The sequence below is a fragment of the Micropterus salmoides genome, unplaced genomic scaffold (genome assembly GCF_014851395.1).
Source record: "Micropterus salmoides isolate LMB-PRFRI ecotype aquatic unplaced genomic scaffold, ASM1485139v1 Ms_hic_scaffold_1, whole genome shotgun sequence".
NCBI classification, from domain to species: domain Eukaryota; kingdom Metazoa; phylum Chordata; class Actinopteri; order Centrarchiformes; family Centrarchidae; genus Micropterus; species Micropterus salmoides.
This window is the reverse complement of record NW_024040040.1, coordinates 38408825-38428958: the sequence shown is the minus strand read 5'-3', so window position 1 is coordinate 38428958 and position 20134 is coordinate 38408825. Positions and strand designations below refer to the sequence as shown.

The 20134-nt window shown below is 42.6% G+C and overlaps 1 protein-coding gene and 1 long non-coding RNA gene across 7 annotated transcripts in view; one reads left to right on the top strand and one right to left on the bottom strand.

Annotated features, from left to right (window-relative positions):
* Window positions 1-4656, top strand: part of mllt10 (MLLT10 histone lysine methyltransferase DOT1L cofactor) — a 41108-nt gene extending 36452 nt beyond the window's left edge. For 2 of the 6 annotated variants that reach the window (XM_038726514.1, XM_038726532.1), the window contains 7 exons: window positions 619-812; window positions 1855-2004; window positions 2578-2621; window positions 2897-3186; window positions 3530-3553; window positions 3926-4016; window positions 4295-4656. In XM_038726514.1, coding sequence (XP_038582442.1) covers window positions 619-812; window positions 1855-2004; window positions 2578-2621; window positions 2897-3186; window positions 3530-3553; window positions 3926-4016; window positions 4295-4579 — 1078 coding nt within the window. In that variant the 3' untranslated portion in view covers window positions 4580-4656. Of the gene's footprint in view, window positions 1-618; window positions 813-1854; window positions 2005-2577; window positions 2622-2896; window positions 4017-4294 lie in introns of those variants that run through there. The other 4 variants (XR_005445324.1, XM_038726551.1, XM_038726524.1 and 1 more) reach the window with 4 other exon arrangements.
* Window positions 4657-10279: 5623 nt separating this feature from the next.
* Window positions 10280-19841, bottom strand: LOC119899772. Its single transcript, XR_005443911.1, has 4 exons — window positions 19750-19841; window positions 19090-19329; window positions 12709-12841; window positions 10280-10620 (listed from the first exon to the last, which is right to left on the bottom strand). It is a non-coding gene; the product is annotated as an uncharacterized LOC119899772 (long non-coding RNA).
* Between the last annotated feature and the right edge of the window lie 293 nt (window positions 19842-20134).

Here is a 20134-nt window from a genome sequence, read left to right as displayed (position 1 = left end):
ATTATTTCACGTCTTGCATTTAGGGGGCATTGTGTGGGAAAGGGTGACATTTAATTTTAATTGAAAAATATGGTGACCATAGCATGTTTAACTTTTTATACCTTGAGAATGTTTTAATTATTTAATGTGTCAATGTAAATAAAGCTAATAGTTAAAAATGACATTTTTGGATCATGCTGTGAGATTGACACATTGATTCAAAAGTGGAAAAAATCTTGCCATTACAGCCTGTTTTTCACATTACGTACCTCTCTTTCTGTCCTTTTAATCTCTCCTGCTGTCCCTCATTTCCTCTCTTTCACACTCAACAGATTGTCTCAGCATACACACCACAAGATTTATCGCTTCAAGACAGTCCACTTTCCTCATTCTCTCTCTCTCGGATGTCCCGTTCCTTCCTCCCTCTCCTTCTCTCTGTCCGTCTCGCACACACAGACAGAAAGCCTGGCCCCTTTTCATTAGAGGCCACTGTAACAACAAATTGATGTAGTTTTATAGCCAGTAGTGTCTATGTTTGTCTGACGTTTATGTTGGGTCGTTAATCTCCCCATTGACCTCTCTATCCCTTTTCTATCCATGCTCTTTCTCTCTCTCTCGCTCTCTCTCCCCTTCATTCAGCTCTCCCATTGGTGGCCTGCAGATCCGCTATGACTCCTCGGGGTCGTTGCCGGGGCCGGGGCCAGGGTTGCTAGGGGTGGGAGGAGGCGGAGCGGAGACTGTGCCCCCAGTGGCCACCAGCATAGAGCAACTCCTGGAGAGGCAGTGGAACGAAGGGCAGAGCTTCCTGCTGCAGCAGGGAGCGCAGGGAGACGGTGAGAGAACGCACACACCTGAAGACGCAAAAGATTTAGAAGAGGGGAAAATAGATTATTGAGTTTCCTGCTCGTGTGATTATTTTTTGTGGTTTTCCCGGTATTTTGTAATGTCAGACATTAAATGATTGTCTCCATCGTAATAACAGTTGGACATAATTCAGATTTTATGTTTCATCCGTGACAAAGTCTGATATGCAATTTCTTCTAAATATATTATGATGTTGTCAATGAATCGAATCAAACCAAATGTTAAAATTGTCAAAATTGTCAAGCTGCACAAGAACTTGTCTAAAAAAAAAAAATCCATCATTTAGCAACATTTCCAGATTTAATTTAAATCAGGAACCCTCTGATTAAAGGACACGTGGACAAGATTACAAATGTGGCGAGACATCAGTGCCAACTTTCAGTCATACATTTCTGTCGGTACCACAAAAAAGTGTTGAAACTATATATAGATATATTGATAACCAGCGCTACACACTCTATGGCTCATCATTTTGCCCCATTTCTCTCTTCCTATCAATTTGATAGCCAACAAATGCCTTCCAGTTGCCATTCACACTGCCTTTTTCTCCCTCTTCTTTCTCAGTCTGTTATTGTAACATCTGTCGATCTCTGTCAGTTATCTGAACATGCCTGTAGGGTTCTGTAAAGTGAAAATAAAAGAGGTCACGTTGGCAAATCATCCTCATCCTCACTGAGTCTGCACAGGCACCAGGATCAGTGTTCTGTAGCTGATCTTGACCTCCGACCTCCCTGTGGAGCATATCTGTCTAATCAGTCACTAAGTTGTATGGTTTAGCCTTAAGGAAGGAGCGACCTTTCAGAAAGTCAGAGCGTCGGCGTTCTCGCTTATGAAAAGATCCCTCCAATACAGCTTTATCCCATAGGTACAAAACATTAGGTCTGCAGTGAAGGTAAAATCAATTGAAGTTTGAAAAACCTGGGTTGACTTCACACCTGCGACAGAAGGACTATTTATACATAATACTCTGATCAATCAAATCAATCAGTTCTCTCCCTCCCTCTCGTTCAGTGGTGGCCATGTTGAAGTCCCTCCACCAGCTGCAGGAGGAGAACAGGAAGCTGGAGGAGCAGATTAAAACTCTTACTATGAAGAAAGAGAGACTGCAGCTTCTCAGCGCTCAGCTATCAGTGCCTTTCACCCCCACCACAGCCGCCTCTGGTACACACACACACACACACACACACACACACACACACACACACACACACACACACACACACACACCAGACTGAATGTTTCACAGAGAAGTAAGGAGTGTCAGTGAAGTAATTTTCAGTTATACTTAGCAATATGTGTATTTGATAATTGCAAAAATAGGTCGCAGATGTAAGATGGTGCAGAAAAAGCACAATGATAATGAACACATGTTTACGCTTTGTCGTACTTAACTACACACAAGCCTTGAGCATTCTCAACACCTGCACCCAAACGCACACCGACAAGAGCTAGTCGATCAAGAGAAAGCAATTGTGCAACAACTTTTAATAATTAGTCATTACACTTGTTTAATAAAGCAAAATGGCAAAAATTTCCTAATTTCAGCTTCTGAAACGTGAAGATTTATTGCCTTTATTTTAAATTTAACATCTATTTTATGGACGTATCGATTAACTGATAACAGTAATCTGCAGAATAAACGATGAACTTAATCAATGAAAATAATCATTAATTGCCGTCCTAATTATACACACACACAGAAAAGATCTAATCCTGCATTAATTTGTGTTGCAGATGTGAAAGGAGCCACTGACTCATCTTTACCTGTGGCAGCTCAGGTACGAACAAACACCCAGCACATGATAGTCAGTTTGCATCACCACAATACAACACGGTGCATTAACATGTTATTAATGTAATAACGGAATTAGCTACAGTTCAGTGAAACGAGCATCTAATGATGAGGTCTTGTTATGCGAGTTAATGTCTTGATTTTTCACCTTATTACACGGTAAATTAGGTGAACCACAGTGATCACACATTACATTTGTAATGAAGTACACCTTCAAAGATCATCATTAAAGGGGTTCGTCTCTCCCACTTCCTCTCTCAGGACAGCGCGTCGTGTGGTGGCCACAGCAGTAGCGGCTCCACTTCATCTCTCTCCACCCCTCCCTCTGTCTCCCAGAGCCCGCCGCAGCTCAATGGCGTCGCCGCCGCGGGAACAACCTCAGCCGGGCTGGGTGGGGTGGCGGGGCTGATGGGGGCTCTGGGTGCAGGGAGTGCACTGGGCATGGGGGGAATTGTCGGAACACTCAACGGGGTGATCCAGACGCCGGCAGGCACCGCCAGCCCTCACACTACAGGAGCAGCTACGGGCGTCACGTTGCCTGTTAATAATAGGTACGTGTGACGGCTGCTTTGATCATCCAGACACTCAGATTAAAGAAACATAAGGAGTCAAGCAAAACTGAATGCAGGTGGTGTCACCTCACCCACCACAGCAAACCAGTTTACCGTCAGTGGATTGAAGGTCTCCAAATGCATTCCAGTGGCCTTCCTTTGACTTTGGAGATTTCAGCCACTCTGTCCCTTCAGCTCATCTTGAAGTATTGAAAATACCAGAATGATTCCTAATGTTATGTAAGGGAACAACCTCGCCTCTTTGTTTCCCAAGATGTCTGAATGTGAACTTTATTGCGCCCTCTCCGCTTTTGTTTCCCTTTGCTTGCATGTTGGATTGTAGCAGCTCAGCAACTAGCAAGAACAGGTGAGACAGAAGTCAGTTCAGCTGCAGCTCTGTTTACTTCATGTCCCTAAAGTCTGTCAAAAGACACTGTAAGATGTATTCCTGCGTGTTTAGTGTGTGTGTGTGGTTATGTAAATCCATATCCCCTTTTAGCAATATCACATTTTCTAGCTTTTTGGCAACTGAAGTAAATTCTTCAGGGCCAATACTCTAGTTGTCATGTTTGTTTTATGTATGTCGCATATTGCTGCAGTCAGCAGTTCCTGGTGGGCCCCTCTGTGTAAATATTAAAATCGAAATTGTGCATTAAAATATCTCATGCTAAGAGCCGATAGCGTGAGGACACCGTGTTTGTTGTGTTTGTCTTAGCGAGTTGTGTTTTTGTCTTGTCAGCGCCGCGCGGCTCGGCCTGCTGTCTGAGCAGCACAGACTCCTCCTGCAGCAGCATCAGCTCCAACAGCTGCTGTCCTCACAGCCCTCAGCGGTACGACACACACTCACACACCCACACACACTAGAAGGCTTGCAACTACTTACTGTCATCACCACTATCACACACAGTTGAACACATACAAAGACATTGACCTACAATTTTCCTTTGGATAATGGCCTAAATCACCAAGCTTATTAACCCTTATTCTTCCTTTCTTATCTGAAACTTTCTTTTTATCCCAATTTCTTTCTCCTGCATTTTCCTCTTGCTCCCTCCTTTTCCTCCTTGTTTCCTCCATCTCCCCTCCCTCCCTCTCTCCCCCCGCCCAGGAGCAGCAGCAGGTGTTGCTCTACCAACTGATGCAGCAGCAGCAGGACCTCCAGCAGCTGCAGTCCCTCTCCTCCTCTGCCCAGATTCCCTCCATCCCGCTCTCCTCCGCTCAGCTGCCCATCAACAACCTGCTGCCCGGCGCCCAGAGCCAGGGCCAAGGCGCCATCACCGCCAACCCCTTTCTGGCACTGCAGCATGCACACACTGAAACACACGCCTCGGGGGCACAGAAGCCACGGCTAGCCGAGAAGGCCGTGGGCGTCGCAGGGCAGGAGAAGACATGACGGCAGACGCTCTTTTTGTTTTGGTTTTTTGGTTGCTTTTCTTTAAATAAATATGCAGAGTCTCCGGGCGAACAGCCCTGTTGGTCAACTTTGTAGTTAAGCGATGAGAACATGGCAGCAGAGAAATCCATGTTCGTAGTCGGCTCTTCTTTATAGTGGTCTGTGCTAATACATTGGCACACACTATGGTGAGTGATAGCATTTCATTTGCAGTCACTCGATATTGCCAGGTTTATTTCTGCAACTTTTTCAGGTTACAGTCTTAACACAGTGTTTTTGTGTTAAATTGTACTATTTATTTCCATCCAATTTTAGAGGTTTTACTTTGTAGCTTTAGTGCTGCTTCAGGTTCTTATTTTGTCACTGTTGAGATAATGATTTTTCACTTGATATCACTGGTAGCAACTTAGCATGTAAGTGTCAGTAAGCACATGGTGTGTCCGTTCTCTTCTCCCAAACAGGTGAGTTGACTTAACAGGTCCCAGAAAACCTTTTCCTTTAATTAGTTCCTCTCAACATTTTCTTCTCTAATCTTCTGCTCTGCTTCTTTCTCACTTTTTCGTCTTTCTCTTCTTTCTCTTGTTGCTGTGTCATGCTATTTGCATCACATCTCTCGGTCCGGTTTCTCTGCTGTCTCACTTTCTCAGGGGCTTCAGTGATCAGAGTTGTGCACCCAGTGCACAAGCTAGCACATACACAGAACTACAAATTTAAAAAATAAAATATAGCAGAAATACATGAATATAAAAAAAAAAAAGAAAGAAAGTAGAGTCCCCTACCCACAGGAGTTAACAGTAGCAGATGTATGTTTGACATCTGTCTCGCAGCAGTCCCGGAGGGGAATATTGGGTGAAACGCTTGTGAAAATATCCCACATGTTCTCGCTGTTTCCTCTCTTCCCGTGTCTCTTTCACCCCGTTTGTGTAGATCCATTAATGTCATTGAGCCAAGCCTCGTACAGTCACCGCAGAAGCCTTGCTTTTGACTGTCTCTTCTCTGGGCCAGATACAGGGGGCCCTCTCAGGGAAGTGAAATGTAAAATAAGGGGGGGGGGGGGGGGTGCACAGCAAGTTGAATGATCAGAGGGATGCATTTATCCACAGCACAGACTCACAAAAGAGAAATTATGCAGTTGGTTGTCAGCACGTGGAAGTCGTTACATTTCACCTTCCTGATTGAGCCCCCCGCTACACCTACCTCTTGAGCAGGACCAGCCTATCAGGACCTAACAGGCCGACGGCAGCGGCCGCTAAAAACCCTCAACAGTCAGGACTGGCCGATCAGGGTCCAAACCCAAGTGCCTGAGGCCAAGGGGGGAGGCGGGATTTATTTTCCTTTTTACCTGTGTCCCTGTCACTCAGCCCAGTTCATTACAACTCTACTGGTAATTAAGCTGCGTTGCTAAGGCAACAAATTAAATAAACTTGGTAACTTCAGGCCACCTCTTTAATAAAACCAGGAAATACTATTCTGCTGCATTCTCTACTTTCAAAGCCAACTTTGTATTGTGCTTTTTATTTATTGGGAGTTTGTTTGTGTGATGGGCATAAGATGATATATTTTAAAAGCCTGCTGGTGTTGCAGTTAAACATCATTTTGTACTACTGTGTAAAGTTTTGTTTGTCTTTTTGTTTTGTTTTCGTCATACAGTCCATTCTTGCTGTAAACCCTTTTACTGACTTCTGCTCTGTGTTGTGTTTGAAAGCTAGAAGCTACTTGATAGTTGGCTGATGGAGAGGGTGTGGCTGTATATAGCTGTTTGTAGGGGGGAGGAAGTGTGTCAGGGGGAGGGGGGAAGTTAAGTGGCACAGTTTTTACCTCGTTAAGTGTACATAGACCTTTCTCATTGGCCGTTGGTGTACATAAGTGATTGTGATTGGCCGTGCTGGTGTGAAGGAAAGCCAATGAAGCCTCAGCTTGTGTGTGTGAATCTTTAGGACCAGACAAAAAGGTTGACAGTGACTGGACACACAAAGTATTAATTTATTTTTATATGTTCAGGGACATTGTGTTTCTTTTTTAAGTTTTGCACCATTTTGTTGAGAAGTCATTTTATACTTGGGGCACCGTGTTTTCATCTGTGCACACATTTGTTTGAATCAATTTTGTACAAGTGGAAAATATTGGGGGGGGGGGGGTTGACATTGTATTTCAAAACACCAAAATAAAGAAACACTATGGATAAAGTAAAAGGAGCATTCTGTCTTTGTATTAAAAATATACAGTACTGTGAATTTGTTCACAATAGTGAGATATTTACATTTGCTGATGCTTAAAATTATTGTTTAAATCACAACACTTACTTTTTGTGAATAATATAATGCACTTCTACTTTCAAAATATTTGTTTTAATTCCTGATAGAAAGTCTGTGGATTTGAATAGTTACAGCAGTAACAATGTCTTCAGTATATTAATTTAAATTCATTTATTATACAGTTTTAGACAGGCATTTATGCATTATGCATTATGCATTTTACATTTTTTTATTTTACTTTTATACATGGATTTGATAGGAACAGTGCTTATTGATCAACTGAACTGCAAATGAGATAAAGTTAGCCTAGTGGGCTCATTTTCATCTAGAAATTTCAAAGGGCACCCTAAAAATAAAATGAGATAGCATGTTTTAAAATGCATGTATACAACACATTACATATGCACACATTAGTATTGTACACATCCTCCAAGTAATACCGTATTATAATACATGGTAGAGCTACAATCCATACCATCATGACTTAGATGAGGAAAAATCGTGAAAGAAATCACCGCTTGTTTTTCCCCCCCAATTATGTCATCCTTGAGAACTAAATTTATTTTAAAGTAATTGACAAAATAGACAATATCAAATGATATTGTGAACAGCGTGAAACGGTTTACCTGGTTTATGTTATAATGGGATTAATTACATTAGAAATTATAGAGGAGATGGCAGCAGCAAGACGTGATTTTATTCAGTAACAAGGGGGAGGGAAATGAATAATGATCGAGCTAAGAAGTGCCAATAGAAGCTGAACATCTTTAAATTTAAACAATGTGCTTCAAGGCTCCTGTCCGAACAAATATGCGCACACCCCCCAAAGCTGATGACTTCCAGCTGCCAAGAAACAACCAGTGTGTGTGTGTGTGTTTAGAGGTGGGGGCACGATTCTGCTACATCTGCTTCTGCCCTGGTAATTAAAAGCTCACTTTCCTCCTGCCCCTCTGCTCCCCCAAAATACAACCCCCCCCCCCACCCAGGAGTTTTCAGTCCCCTTCCCCTCCCTGCACACACACACACACACACACAATCTAACCTGCATTCAACAACACGACCCCCCTTTTCGCTTTTCAAGCACTTGCTCTCACCGTGCCCCCCTACACCCCACTATCAGCCCTGTCAATCAAAGCCAGGCTGTTTAAACAGCATACTCCCACCCACCACCACCCAGAACCATCTCTCTTATAAGCCTCCACCATCAGAGCTGCCTCCCCTCCACTCCCCGTAATAGCAGCACCACCCTGCCACACACACACACACACGGGGCAGAACTGCTGTGTCCATCATCGATCACACTCTCCCAGAAAACCCTCTCTTGGGGTGGAAGGGCTTACCAGCTGATGGAGGACCCCTGTGTGCTGCCCGACCAGGTGCCTGATCACAAAGTCAAAGCACTACTAAACCCTGGTGGTGTTAGAAGATCTCTCGCGCAAGCACACACACACACACACACACACACACACACACACACACACACACACACATACACAGAGCAGATAGCACGCCAGCAGAAAGATTTAGCCCCGCACAATTAGGCAAATGTTGGGCTGTGACTATAGAAGCTACCTGCCTATGTCTGAGCAGGCTCTTTAAGTTCTAGTGTTTACACTCAGGCTTCAAAACGAAACACTGTCATCATTGTTTTTTTGTTTTTTGTTTGGTTTTTTTTTGCATTTTTCAGTGACAACAAAGCTGCAGAAAACAAAATTGCAAGAAATCAAGAAAGCTTGAAGGAGAGCGAAACCGACATTAAAGCTAGATTTGATTTTGGATTTTATTTGTATTGTACTGATTGCATCCATGAAAACCAAATGACACAGCTTGTAATGATTTGTCTGTAGAAATGTTGCTGCCAACGTGCACACACACAAATTACTACATTCACAATTTAGGTAAGTCAACTTGAGTTATGTGTGTTGCTGAAAAACGGAAATTGACTTATAATTTTGAATAAAAAATTGCATGGATCTAAAAAAAAATAGACGAGTAAAAAAAACCAAGGAACAGAGGACTTTTTATTTTTTTTATTTTTACCAAAATAAAATGCTGGAAGTCAAGTTGCTTTAATATGATGAGCAAAAGAAAAGAGGCAAAAGTTTTCTTTTCTTTTCTTTTGTATTAAATGTATCACTCACTACTTCCACTTTATGATTAAACCGGCACCTTTAAGTGTTTCTAACCAGTCCACAGGTCTACTGTGACTCCAGTTTATCACATAGGCTACGTTGAAGGCTTCAGTGCTGCTTTATGGATTGGATTCTCCCACTGCGTAAGTTAAATAAACAATTTAAAAACCCACCCATCGAAAAAAATGCACTGCCACAAAGCTGAAAGTTTTCCTTTCCTAAATCCTGAAAAGTTGGCGGTTTTGGAGACACACGGGCTTCACAGGACATTAAATTTCACATTATTTCACAGCATTTGTTGCCATCATCTTTCCCATCCTTGATACACGCAGGGCACCTCAGACGTCACACTAGAAATAAAACCATAAAACAACTTAATCAAGTGCCATGAGTAATTCCTACACAGGTTTCGGGATATGTTTGGTAATTCAGTTAAATTATTTAATTAGACCTCAGCCTCAAAGAGAGTAAGGAGCAATAAAGTTCAGAGGGGCTCCGGTGTAATAAACCATTAGCAGGAGGAGGCAGCCGCTGGTGTGTACAGTAATGCAGTGTAAATCATCACAGAGTGGCTGCCATTAGGAGGCTTAAGCCAGAAACCTGTAGTCAGCTGCCAGGGGCCCTGATCCGGTGCAGAGTGGAACCAGATCCGGCAAACAGAGGTGTTTAGAGCCGGGGTATAGGAGGAAGGGTGCAAGGAGAGTATAGGGGAACAGCTGAGGAGATTCCCAGGGTGTGTGTGCCCCCCCACAGGTCTCTCCCCTGTAGGATAATGGTGGCGAGGAGAAGCAGCGGGACTCGCCCTCATCCCTCTTCATTCCCGGATAGCTCGTATTCTTTTGCTAAGTGACACTCCTCTATCACCCCCTGACACACACGCATATGCACATCCTTCCCAGGACCCTCTCTTTCTCTCTCCCTCTCTGCCTACCAGTTCAATGGCACATTGGAGCCAAAACTGGACAAATTTCAGGACATGTGATAGGCTATGTGTCATGCGCCGTTCATTCTTTTACTTTGAAAAGCTGGCGTTGTTGATTCAGCCTCAAATTTAAAAAATGTGGCTCCGAGGGCTTAGATAAAGAAACACTTTATTTGAGACGTATATATGAGGACTTGCAGCTTAGATCAATAAAATTAAGAGATGGATGTTTTTCAAATAACTATTTGGACTTTTAGGATGATGAAGTTGTTTTTTGCATGGGAGAAAGAGAGCAGTGACAAACCTCTATCTATATGTGGGCTATTTTTTCATAGTATCATCACCGTCAGAGGGAAATTGCAAATAAATAAATTTTAAACACAACAGTAACTCTGATTTTTATGCATTTTTAATTAAAACGTTTCCTTAAAATGTTTTACCGCTGCGAACAAAAGAAAATATCAAAAGTAATAATATTAAACAGTATTTAGGATATAATATGCTCAACAAATAACTCTTAATAATGTGAATTAAATCAAAGCTGTTGCATGCAGCTACACCATATGCCCCTGTAAAATGAGCCGTAGCGGAATCACTTCATCGCCCCGGCGTAGCGTCTTCCCGGGGCTCAGCGGCGCCTGGTCCACTCGCCTGCCGCGCGGAGTGAAGCGGTGAGCGGTCAGCCAGCCGTTCCAGCCCCCGCTGCCTGCGGCTACCGGCGAAAAGAAAGCTCTGGAAAACCGAGAGGGGAGACTAACTTCACTGTGCGCCAAGAGCATATCAACTCAGCGGTGATTTAAATAAGTGATGCTGTCTGCTATTCCCCTCCGAAAGGGGAAATGCAGCTCTGCAGCAAAAGAGCTTCAAGCAGCAGATCACTGCGTCCTTCAGCTGAGGCTCCCCGTTATGCCGAACCATGAAAGATTTTCAGAGCATTCAAAATCTTTGCAAATGTTGGAATAAGCTACAAAATAATTTTCACACACTCTCCTGAAATTATATAAAATATTAGTATGTCCACTTACTGAAGCAGAAAGCGAGTGGACACCGCTCTACTGTGATATGTATTGCAAAACTTGCAATGAACATATAGCCTATAGCATAACATTCTTGTTTAATGTAACATACATGTAGCTGAGGGTCTAGTAATGTTATGATAGGCACATTTTTAAATAAACATATGACAATCATCTTATGATTATGTGACTGTGGCCTATATCCTATATTACAGTAGCCTAATATTTTATGATATTCATAAAATAACTTGTATTGAGGTTTTGGTAACTTTGTTCTTCTTTAATCAATTAATTATCCACTATATTACTATAATATCACTATATTCCACTAGGATAGGATAGGATAGTTTGCTGTGATGTTTGTGTAAAATGCACAGCCTCCTATCTGCGACCTCCAGTTTTAAAGATCATCGACCAAAGCAGGCGACTGCAGGGAAGCTACATGAACCACACGGAAATGCACTAAATTATGTATAAATTCAATTAAACTCATCCAGAACCCCCGTTTTTCCTTTGCAAATTGGCATTTTTCTTTGGCTTCTAAATGCCTTGTTGTTTTTAAAGCATGATTTGTCCATTTAACTATGGGAGTGTGGTAAAAATATATTTTATTATTTATTTACATATAATTTATTTATAAGACAACTACAGGTAACAGGCCGAATTTATAGGGATGTTTTGAGGACCTGTAAGAAATAAAATGGAAAATGGAAATTCATGATACACACACACTTAGATATAATGCATTACATCCTACCTGGGCATAAAACAACAAAAAAAAGGACAAACGTCCATATTATATTTCCTGTATTTACCTTCACTGTGAATGGGCTCTGGGTGAAGAATGAAACACCATTATAGGGACAGGTAGTGCTGGCAGAGATGAATGTAATCTTGTGGGGTTATAATGAATGTGACGGGATATAGATCTGAGATTAGATCTGTTTGATCATCAGATAAAAATAGATCAGTCACCGACAGATGATTACTTATAATTACTTTCAAATGGCTGGCTATGTGAGAGGTCTATATTAGTGACGACAGGCTGGGGGAGTTTCACGTGTGTATGTGTAATAATTACATTAAAGGTGATATGGTTGGAGAGAGTCGTGTTATAAATTATTCCCTCTTTTTGTGTGTGTTTTTATGATTAGCCAATAAACATTAGGGAAAAGCTGCAGAAAGTGCGGGATGGTGGGGGGGTCACTGCCTTGAGCAGTTGAGGGCTAAGTGCCTTGCTCAAGGACACTGCAGTGGTTTTTCAGGAAAATATGACTTGAAGCTTATTTCCAGTATTGAAATCAGAACATCAGATATTGGAGAGGAGTGGAACCACTGCTGCAATCACGATTAATGAGCCAACAACAAGCAAAGAGACCTGGGATTTCACCAACGGCAACAGCTGTTAAATGGTAAAAACCCAGGCTGCATAATGGTATAAGCTGATGTGTGTGTGTGTGTGTGAGTGTGAAGAGAGAGAGAGAGAGAGAGAGAGAGAGAGAGAGAGAGCTTTGCTCCTCCCCTGTTCATGCACCTATCAGCAGCCCTCATTTATTATGCAGGCTGGCAACCATGTGCTTGGTGGTGGTGGGGGTGGTGTGTGTGTGTGTGTGTGTGGGGGGGGGGGGGGGGGGGTAGTCATGCAAATACAAATATGTTTGTGTTGAGCTCGTTGCATCAACTCTGATGACTGAAATATTACTCCAATAAGAGATGGATGTGAATGTGTTCATTCCTGCATGCATTATTTGAATATTTGAACATGGATCACACAGTCCTTGAAAATCACAGAAAAGGAGCTGACCTGTGTCTCTCTGCTAACTCCCATCTCTGCTGTTTCCCTGTAGAGAGAGAGAGACCACAAAAAGCCACTCCTGGTCAACTGTAAAAGCTTTTCCAAACAGGTAGCCTTAACACATCTGTGGCATCTGGGACTCCTAAAATTATTGGGAAGACATGAAAGTTAGAGAATCATCTGTGAGGTTTATTTTTAAGCAGGCAAATTAATATTCTCACTGCTACAGATCAGATTAATTCACTTCTTATTTTTTTCTCTCATTGAAGGTTTGGACTTTAATGCTACCACTGGTTATCCAATATTTCCCATTACCCCCCAAAACATTTGTCTTCTTTCCTGCCCCATTAATCATGTGACGCCCCTCAGATTTATCTGGGGACCCACTGGAAGGGGTGCATCCCTCAAGTTGGGAAACACTAGACTGAACTACCTAATTACAGATAAAATAGTTAAAACTCCTCATTGACCAGACAGGCTACAACAGTAAATTACTACTTGCATAAGTATTAACAATCTGATAATGTCATATAATAACATCAGTCATCCTAGGGACCATTTATCTGCAGTGGGGTACATTTAGGTACATTTTGCTCAAGTATTTTTACTTCAGTATGATTTAGAATGCATGACTTTTATTTATTTATTTATTTATTTTACATCATTGGTACTTTACATAAGTAGATAATCTTTGTTCTATCACTTATGTATCTCTGTTATAAAGAATAAAATAAAAATAAAAAGAGCGGAAGTAAGTATACTGGAGAACCAAACACTGAATATTAATCAACAAATAGCAGGACTTCTTGATGTTCTTACAACTTATGCATTGTGATGCAAAAGACTAGTCCTCAACACTATGTAACTCAGTACATGCATATCTGTTTATCAGCTGCACAGAAACCCAACAGATCTGAGTTACATAGGAAAAGGCTCAATAATCTGCCCTGACACACTATACATGATTATAAAAGAGTATAATATAACTAGAAAGCGTATTCCCATAACTGGGAGGTATTTTTGATATTAAAAAGTAGTTTTCTCCATTAGTCTCCCTCATCCCACGCTGTTGACAAGCATTAGTGGCACGATTATAAAAGCTGTGGTCAAATCTTTTAAAAGTCCCAGGGTAATGTTGGAAATGGCCAGAGGAGAAGGGGAGAGGGGGATGGAAGAGGGATAAAGGGAGGAAGGGGAGGAGAGAAACTCAATCTAAAGCACCAGGTGCACCTTTTGTCAACATAATCTCCCAACCCTTGAGACCGCGCACACACTGGCCAACATACACAGCCTTTCATACGTACACATGCTGCCTTTCCAACCGGGGGATTTGGATGCTGGGTTGACTCTGGTCATATGTAAAAGGGGACACTTGGGTCACTGCGCCGCCAGACCGGGGATTTGGTCCATTTTGATTTAACCACATTTATGTAATAATCATATTGTAGTGATGATATGGATTAATCACAACAAAGTTGACATTGTACACAAAATTGTAGTCAAAAGAATACCTGTGCAGATTAGCATGAAGCAGGAAAAAGAAAAAATGAGCCTACATGTCTTCAGGGGAAATGCTGGCACATGTGAATTTAGAGCACATGTGCTCCTTGAGCACACACGTGTTTTCATGTGTGAGCCAGCTTTCACATTGTATTCTGACATCAAATGATTCTGCTTAAGACATTTATATACAGTAGATGAACAATTAACAAGTGATGAATTTAAATAAACATACTATAATGTAGAAGTAAGCCGATTTAAGGACATTTGTAAGGGTTTATTCATGTACTTGTCAACAACTACAACTCAACATGTGAAGTATGAATGTGTGAGCATATGAATGAGTTTTCAAAACACACTCATTAACAGTTTAAAACTGAGTCAAACCTGCCTGTGAGTGATTTGTACAAACACAATGTTCATGTGTGCAATCACATATCATTACACATTTAGTTTACAGCTATGTTCTCCTTCATATAAGAAGTTACAATTGTAGACAAGCACATAAATAAACATTTAAAGCCAGTCTATGTAACTTTGGAAAGAAGAAATAGCACTCTCTTCCTCTTGTAAATAAAATGTTTGGTCTGGTCAGACCAGGTTGGTGGCAAATGTTAGCTAATGTTAGCGAACTTGCTCTGCAAAGTGACATTACCGAGTCTGCTTTTTGACTTTATATCTTCTCTCTGCTTGTGCGACCATTACATTGTAGAATCTATCATTATCTTGTAACAACTAGCCTACATTATAGTGGGTTGTAAAGCATTTTTAACTGCTTCTATCCTGCTTATAGATGCTAAATGGGTCACATGCAAACAGAAAATGCAGTGGATGAAAAAGGGGGTAAAAAACTAATTCTTAAACAGAAGGATATGCAGAGTGGGTGTGGTTGAATGAGCTCTCAGTTTGTCTGTGTGTGTGTTGAAGGGAACAAGACCTGAGCTCACACCCATTGTGAGCCTAGAGACATGTATTGATGCCTGTCAATCAGTCCACTGGGAAGACAAGGGGGGATCAGGGGGGTGTCTGTCTGTAGAATAGAAGCAGTTGTTGTCGTGCATCTAAAAGCTTGAAATGCTGAAAACCTTGGATTGTACAAAAACACATCCTTGAATAACATTACAGGCCATGTTAATCAATGCTTCTTACCACAGTGGATTTAAGCATACTGGGCACCCCTTGTCCACAATCCTTCACCCGTCATCCTTTAAGCTCGACCCCTAAACTCCTGTAAAGCCTCAAGTGGGGACAGAGCCAAGGACGAAGCAGGCTGCTCATTGTGATTTAATCTCTCTCTGCCTCTCTCTCTACTGCCAGAACAAACATCAAATATGTCCTCCTTATCAGGCCAGCCCTGCTCTATCTATCTATCGCCAATCAATATCTCCCATTCTGTGTGTGCAGGCTTGTATGTATGTGTGTGTGTGTGTGTGTGTGTGTCTCAAGGGCTGCACTAACTAAGGTCAAAGATCAGCTATAACCCTCCAGCGTAGAATGACAGACGTGGCCGGAGGGAAGCGAGATAAAAGAAAGGGAGGGGAGGAAAAAGAAAGATATTTATACCAGTTGTGTGTGTCCTAAACAACAGATCATAAAAAACACTGTAATTGTTGTTATTATTGCTTCTGTTGTTTCTGCAGCAGGTAGCAGCAGGCAAACACCAGATCTGCTTACCTAGGTGAATGGCGGCCTTGAACAATGGGCTGTAAGCTAAGTCAGTGCCCAACCACCTTGTTGGAAACACCACCAGCTAAACGAGCAACCGTGCGGCCACACAGTGGTGAGTGTAGCTCTTTATTAAATGCTTCCTTCAGTCACGGGGAATAGGAACGAATATCAAAAGGCTTTGGCATCTTGTACTTCCTGTTTGCAGCGAGGAAGGACACACACATATACACACACAGGAGTAGATTGAAAGGTGGCATACATGCATGAAAGCCATTTTCTTCCCTGCATGGACATGAATTTGCATCGGAAAGAGAGTAAGTGTATACATATGCATGGGGGGGGGGGGTTCTGAGGTGATATGACTGGTCTGTCTGTGCTTCTACTCACCATGAAACAGCTCCTTAAAGCTGCAAAATGCTGCCGGAGATGCAATGGCTGTTAGAGATAGAAGGAGAGAGAGAGAAAGAGAGTGTGTGTGTGTGGGGGGGGTCCTTTGTTCTGTCAAGGACTTAACACAATCAGAGTGTACAGTGTGTCAGGAGCGCACAGGCATATATCAACTTCAATCTCTTTTTAATGAAAAATCCTGCCCTCTCTAATATGTGCAAATTAACCTCTTCTCCTCCCTCCCTCCCTCCTCCCCTTCTGCCGTTTCCCCTCCTCTCTCCCTTACTGAGGCCTCTCACTCCCTCTCTCGTCTCCTGCTCCCCACCCTCATTTCTGTGCCCTCTTCTTCCTCTGTTTTTGCTTCACTTTTGCCAATTTTTTCCTGTCTCCATGTCTGTCAGGGGCAAGACGATGGCAAGAGACGGAGACTCTTGCTTTCCATTTGCTTGTTGCAACACACACACACACAAGCACAGAGTAATTATCTAGATCACTTAGTTGTAAATAAATAAATAAATAAATTAGCAAAAAAACAAAGCACGAAAACATCACAAAGTCAGTGTCAGCAGCAGCATTAAAATTCACCCTCCATCCTCCCCTGCACTCTTTTGGTTTTCATCTCTGTCTCTCTTTGCTCCAACACACGCCGAATCATGCTATTACCCTGATTATCCTGATGAGTTGGTCAGATCCTCGCCTTCTCATTCTACCCATGCTGATTGTAATTTAGAAATTACACCTAATGAGGAATTTTTAAAAACACGGCGGCCGCTCTGTGCTGCCAGCTCCACGCCGCTCCCTGCCCTAATGGATTTCCTGGTATGGAATCCATTTTTCCCCCCTTTCTGCCCTGCAGGGGGTCCAGCTAGCCAGGGCCTCCCTCCATCCCTCCCTCCCTCCTCTGCTCTCACCCCCTCCCTTACCATCCTACCCTCCACTCCCCCCCGTACTCCACTAATTGGGGGCGACTGGTTTTGGTGAAAAGAAGTCATAATCATTGTTTCTGCAGCTAATTAAAGTGGTTAAGTGTACGGGATCAGCTCGCAGAATGAGGAAATGAGTATGATTAAATTTACATTTTTTTTATCTTAACAGCTAAAGTGCCAATTTCCTTTTTATGGTTTTGTTTAAGTTGTTTGAAAGTTAAACTCCATATGGCATATCTGCACAAGATATATGCATATGTTGGCATTTTTGTAGCGTCTCAAGAGACAATTTTTGTTGTAGTTGCTACAGCGTTACATTAAACTTGTATTTCATAGGTCATATCCTGAAAGATATATGTGCCTCATCAGAGAACCAACATAGCTTCTGTCACATACCATCTCTTTATTTTATGGAGTAATGCGATCCATCAAATGTCTGTAAATTATAGTTTCAACCTGTTCTATTAGTCTCACAAACACCTGTAAGATGTGTGTGTGTGTTTTAGGGAGTATTATGCAGAAATGGTGGGTGGTGGGGTGGTGGTGGGGTGGCCGTGCTGGGTGGGGAGGGTGACAAACACACTCACTCACACAGGCACACAATCAAATCAAAGCCATCAACAGCTTGTGATGAAGTGAGATGTCGTGGCATAAACAGAGTGTGCCGTTACCATGGAAGCCACTTTCACCTCACAGGCCGAGGGAGACAGGCCGAGAGACAGGAAAACACAAAGAGCTGACGAGACAGGGAGGGAGTGACAGAAAAAAAACAGTAACAGACAGACAGACAATGTGTTACAAGCGCTCCTTCAGCTACATTTAATAGCTTTTCAAACCCTTCTGGAGGTTTTTTTCGCCGGCTTCCTTTCCCTGGGAAACTGTATTTGTACAGTAAGCGTTCCAAAGAAAAGGAAAAGTTCATTGAAACGCTGTTTAATAGCTGGCTGAACATTCACAAGTTTAATGAGCACGTCGCAAAGCTACAGCAGCAGACGTACAGTGGCTGTAGAGGGGTTTTGCGGTTCTGGAGCCACATCTGTCCCTGTTTTGGCCCCCTTTTTTTTCATTCTTATTTTGGTTCTACTGCAGGTCACAGCCTTTTAGACTCTGACTTCAGATGGCTTGTAGCAACATTTATTTAGTTAGAAACAGTCTATATTGTTTGGTAATGTTGCATCATCAGTTTATAACAAGTTTTATGACCATTTTTTTATCATATCAGCTATTCGTCTCCCTTTGTCTGACATCGGTGTGGTGATCCTCCAGTAAACTTCCTGCCATCGCGCATGCATTTCACCTTGTGAGGAGAGCCATAAACAAGATTTAAAATTCACTCAGCTAGAACTGGAACAAATCACTGCCCGCATTTTTTGCGTTGCACTCAAGGTCCACTTCACTCACCAATTTATAATAATCAAGCCTGCTGCAGGAAATTGAACATAGCGACCTGGTCATATGACATCGTACAGGCTGTCTGAGCGGAGAATCACAAGCAAAGGGGCACTCTGGATATCTCCCTTCATTTGGCAGAGACACCAATGACAAATTTTCTTCCTTTATACTTTATAAATGATTCATCTTAGCCAAATGGGAACCTTTATCCATTTAATCCAGCTCATTTGCTCTCTCTGGGTTACAGCAGGTTACATTACTTCTAGAAAGGGCAGCATAGAGATTAAAAAAGGACAAGCTAATTTAGATGTGGCTTCAAAAGAGTGCAGAGAACAGATGAGCATTTCCGCTTATGAAGACATGATTTCCTTTGAGTCCAAAGTCTGTCAAGTCACTGTGTTTGCCATTTCCTTGCAGTCACTTATTTTACATGTTGGGATTTAGCCCCCCTGTGTCCTCTCCACCTCAAAGCCTCATGGCTGCCAAGTGAAAGAAGCAACCAGACTCTATAGCCTACCTTTCTGCGAAAAGGTCAGATGAGCGAGGCCGCTCTAGCAATCCTAGCTTTCGAGGTTTGCCAGGGAGGCTACAGAAGGTAATCAGAGGAAAATATGTCCTCTCCTCCTCCTCTTCTTTTAGCCCTCCATTAGACCAGCCGGCCTCTGTCTGGGAAAATTGATTTTCTCCCTCCCCTCCCTTTTTTCCCCTTCTTCTCAGGTTCCATTTGAGGCTTGTTCATCCACTCTCAAGAGCAGTTCTGCGAGACAGAGAGAAAAGAGAATAGTTAGGCCACGACAGGTTGTTCACACATATAGTTACCCACCCCTAACAGCAGCCACCAGAGCTCAAGTCTCATCTCTGTCGTCTGCGGACACACAGAAGGCCTGCATGAACTTCTTTCTTTCCTGCTTTTTTCCCTCTTTACTCATCCTCATCTGCCTAATCCTTTCCTTCCTCTCCTGTTCTTTCTCCTTCTCTTCCTCTTTCTGCTGCTCTTCCACCAGTCTTCACACTTGCAACCGCCCCTCACCGCCCTTTTCTCAGAGCCAAGTCTTGGATCAATGCACCATTGATTTTCCTATCAATGAACATTAGTATGGATCAGACTACTGCTTGCACTGCTCTGGCCTGAAAACTACACACACACACACACGTGCACGCTCATACGCATACATACATGCACTTAGGGCGCCTGTTGCCACAGGGACACAAGATTTCATCACTGCTCGGCCACAAGCACACACAAAAAAGGGACGAGCTGGGTGCTGTGGACAAAGGAGAAACAGCAATATAAATAAAGGAGGGTGGGCTTGATAAGAGAGAGGTTCTAGTTGAAAGCAGAGGAGCCAATCAATAACAGGAGTGACAGAAAGGGTAGGAAATGAAATCAGACCGAGCAGAGTTAGTGTTTGTTTCTGCGTAAAGGAAACAGTCATTGGTCAACTCCCTGCTAGTCGATCCACTGCAGAATAATTCAGTCTGATTGGTATCCAGGCTGCTGATAATAGCTGCTGATCATGACAGTGAACGGATGTGTGCGCTTTAAACACCTTTGGCCGTCT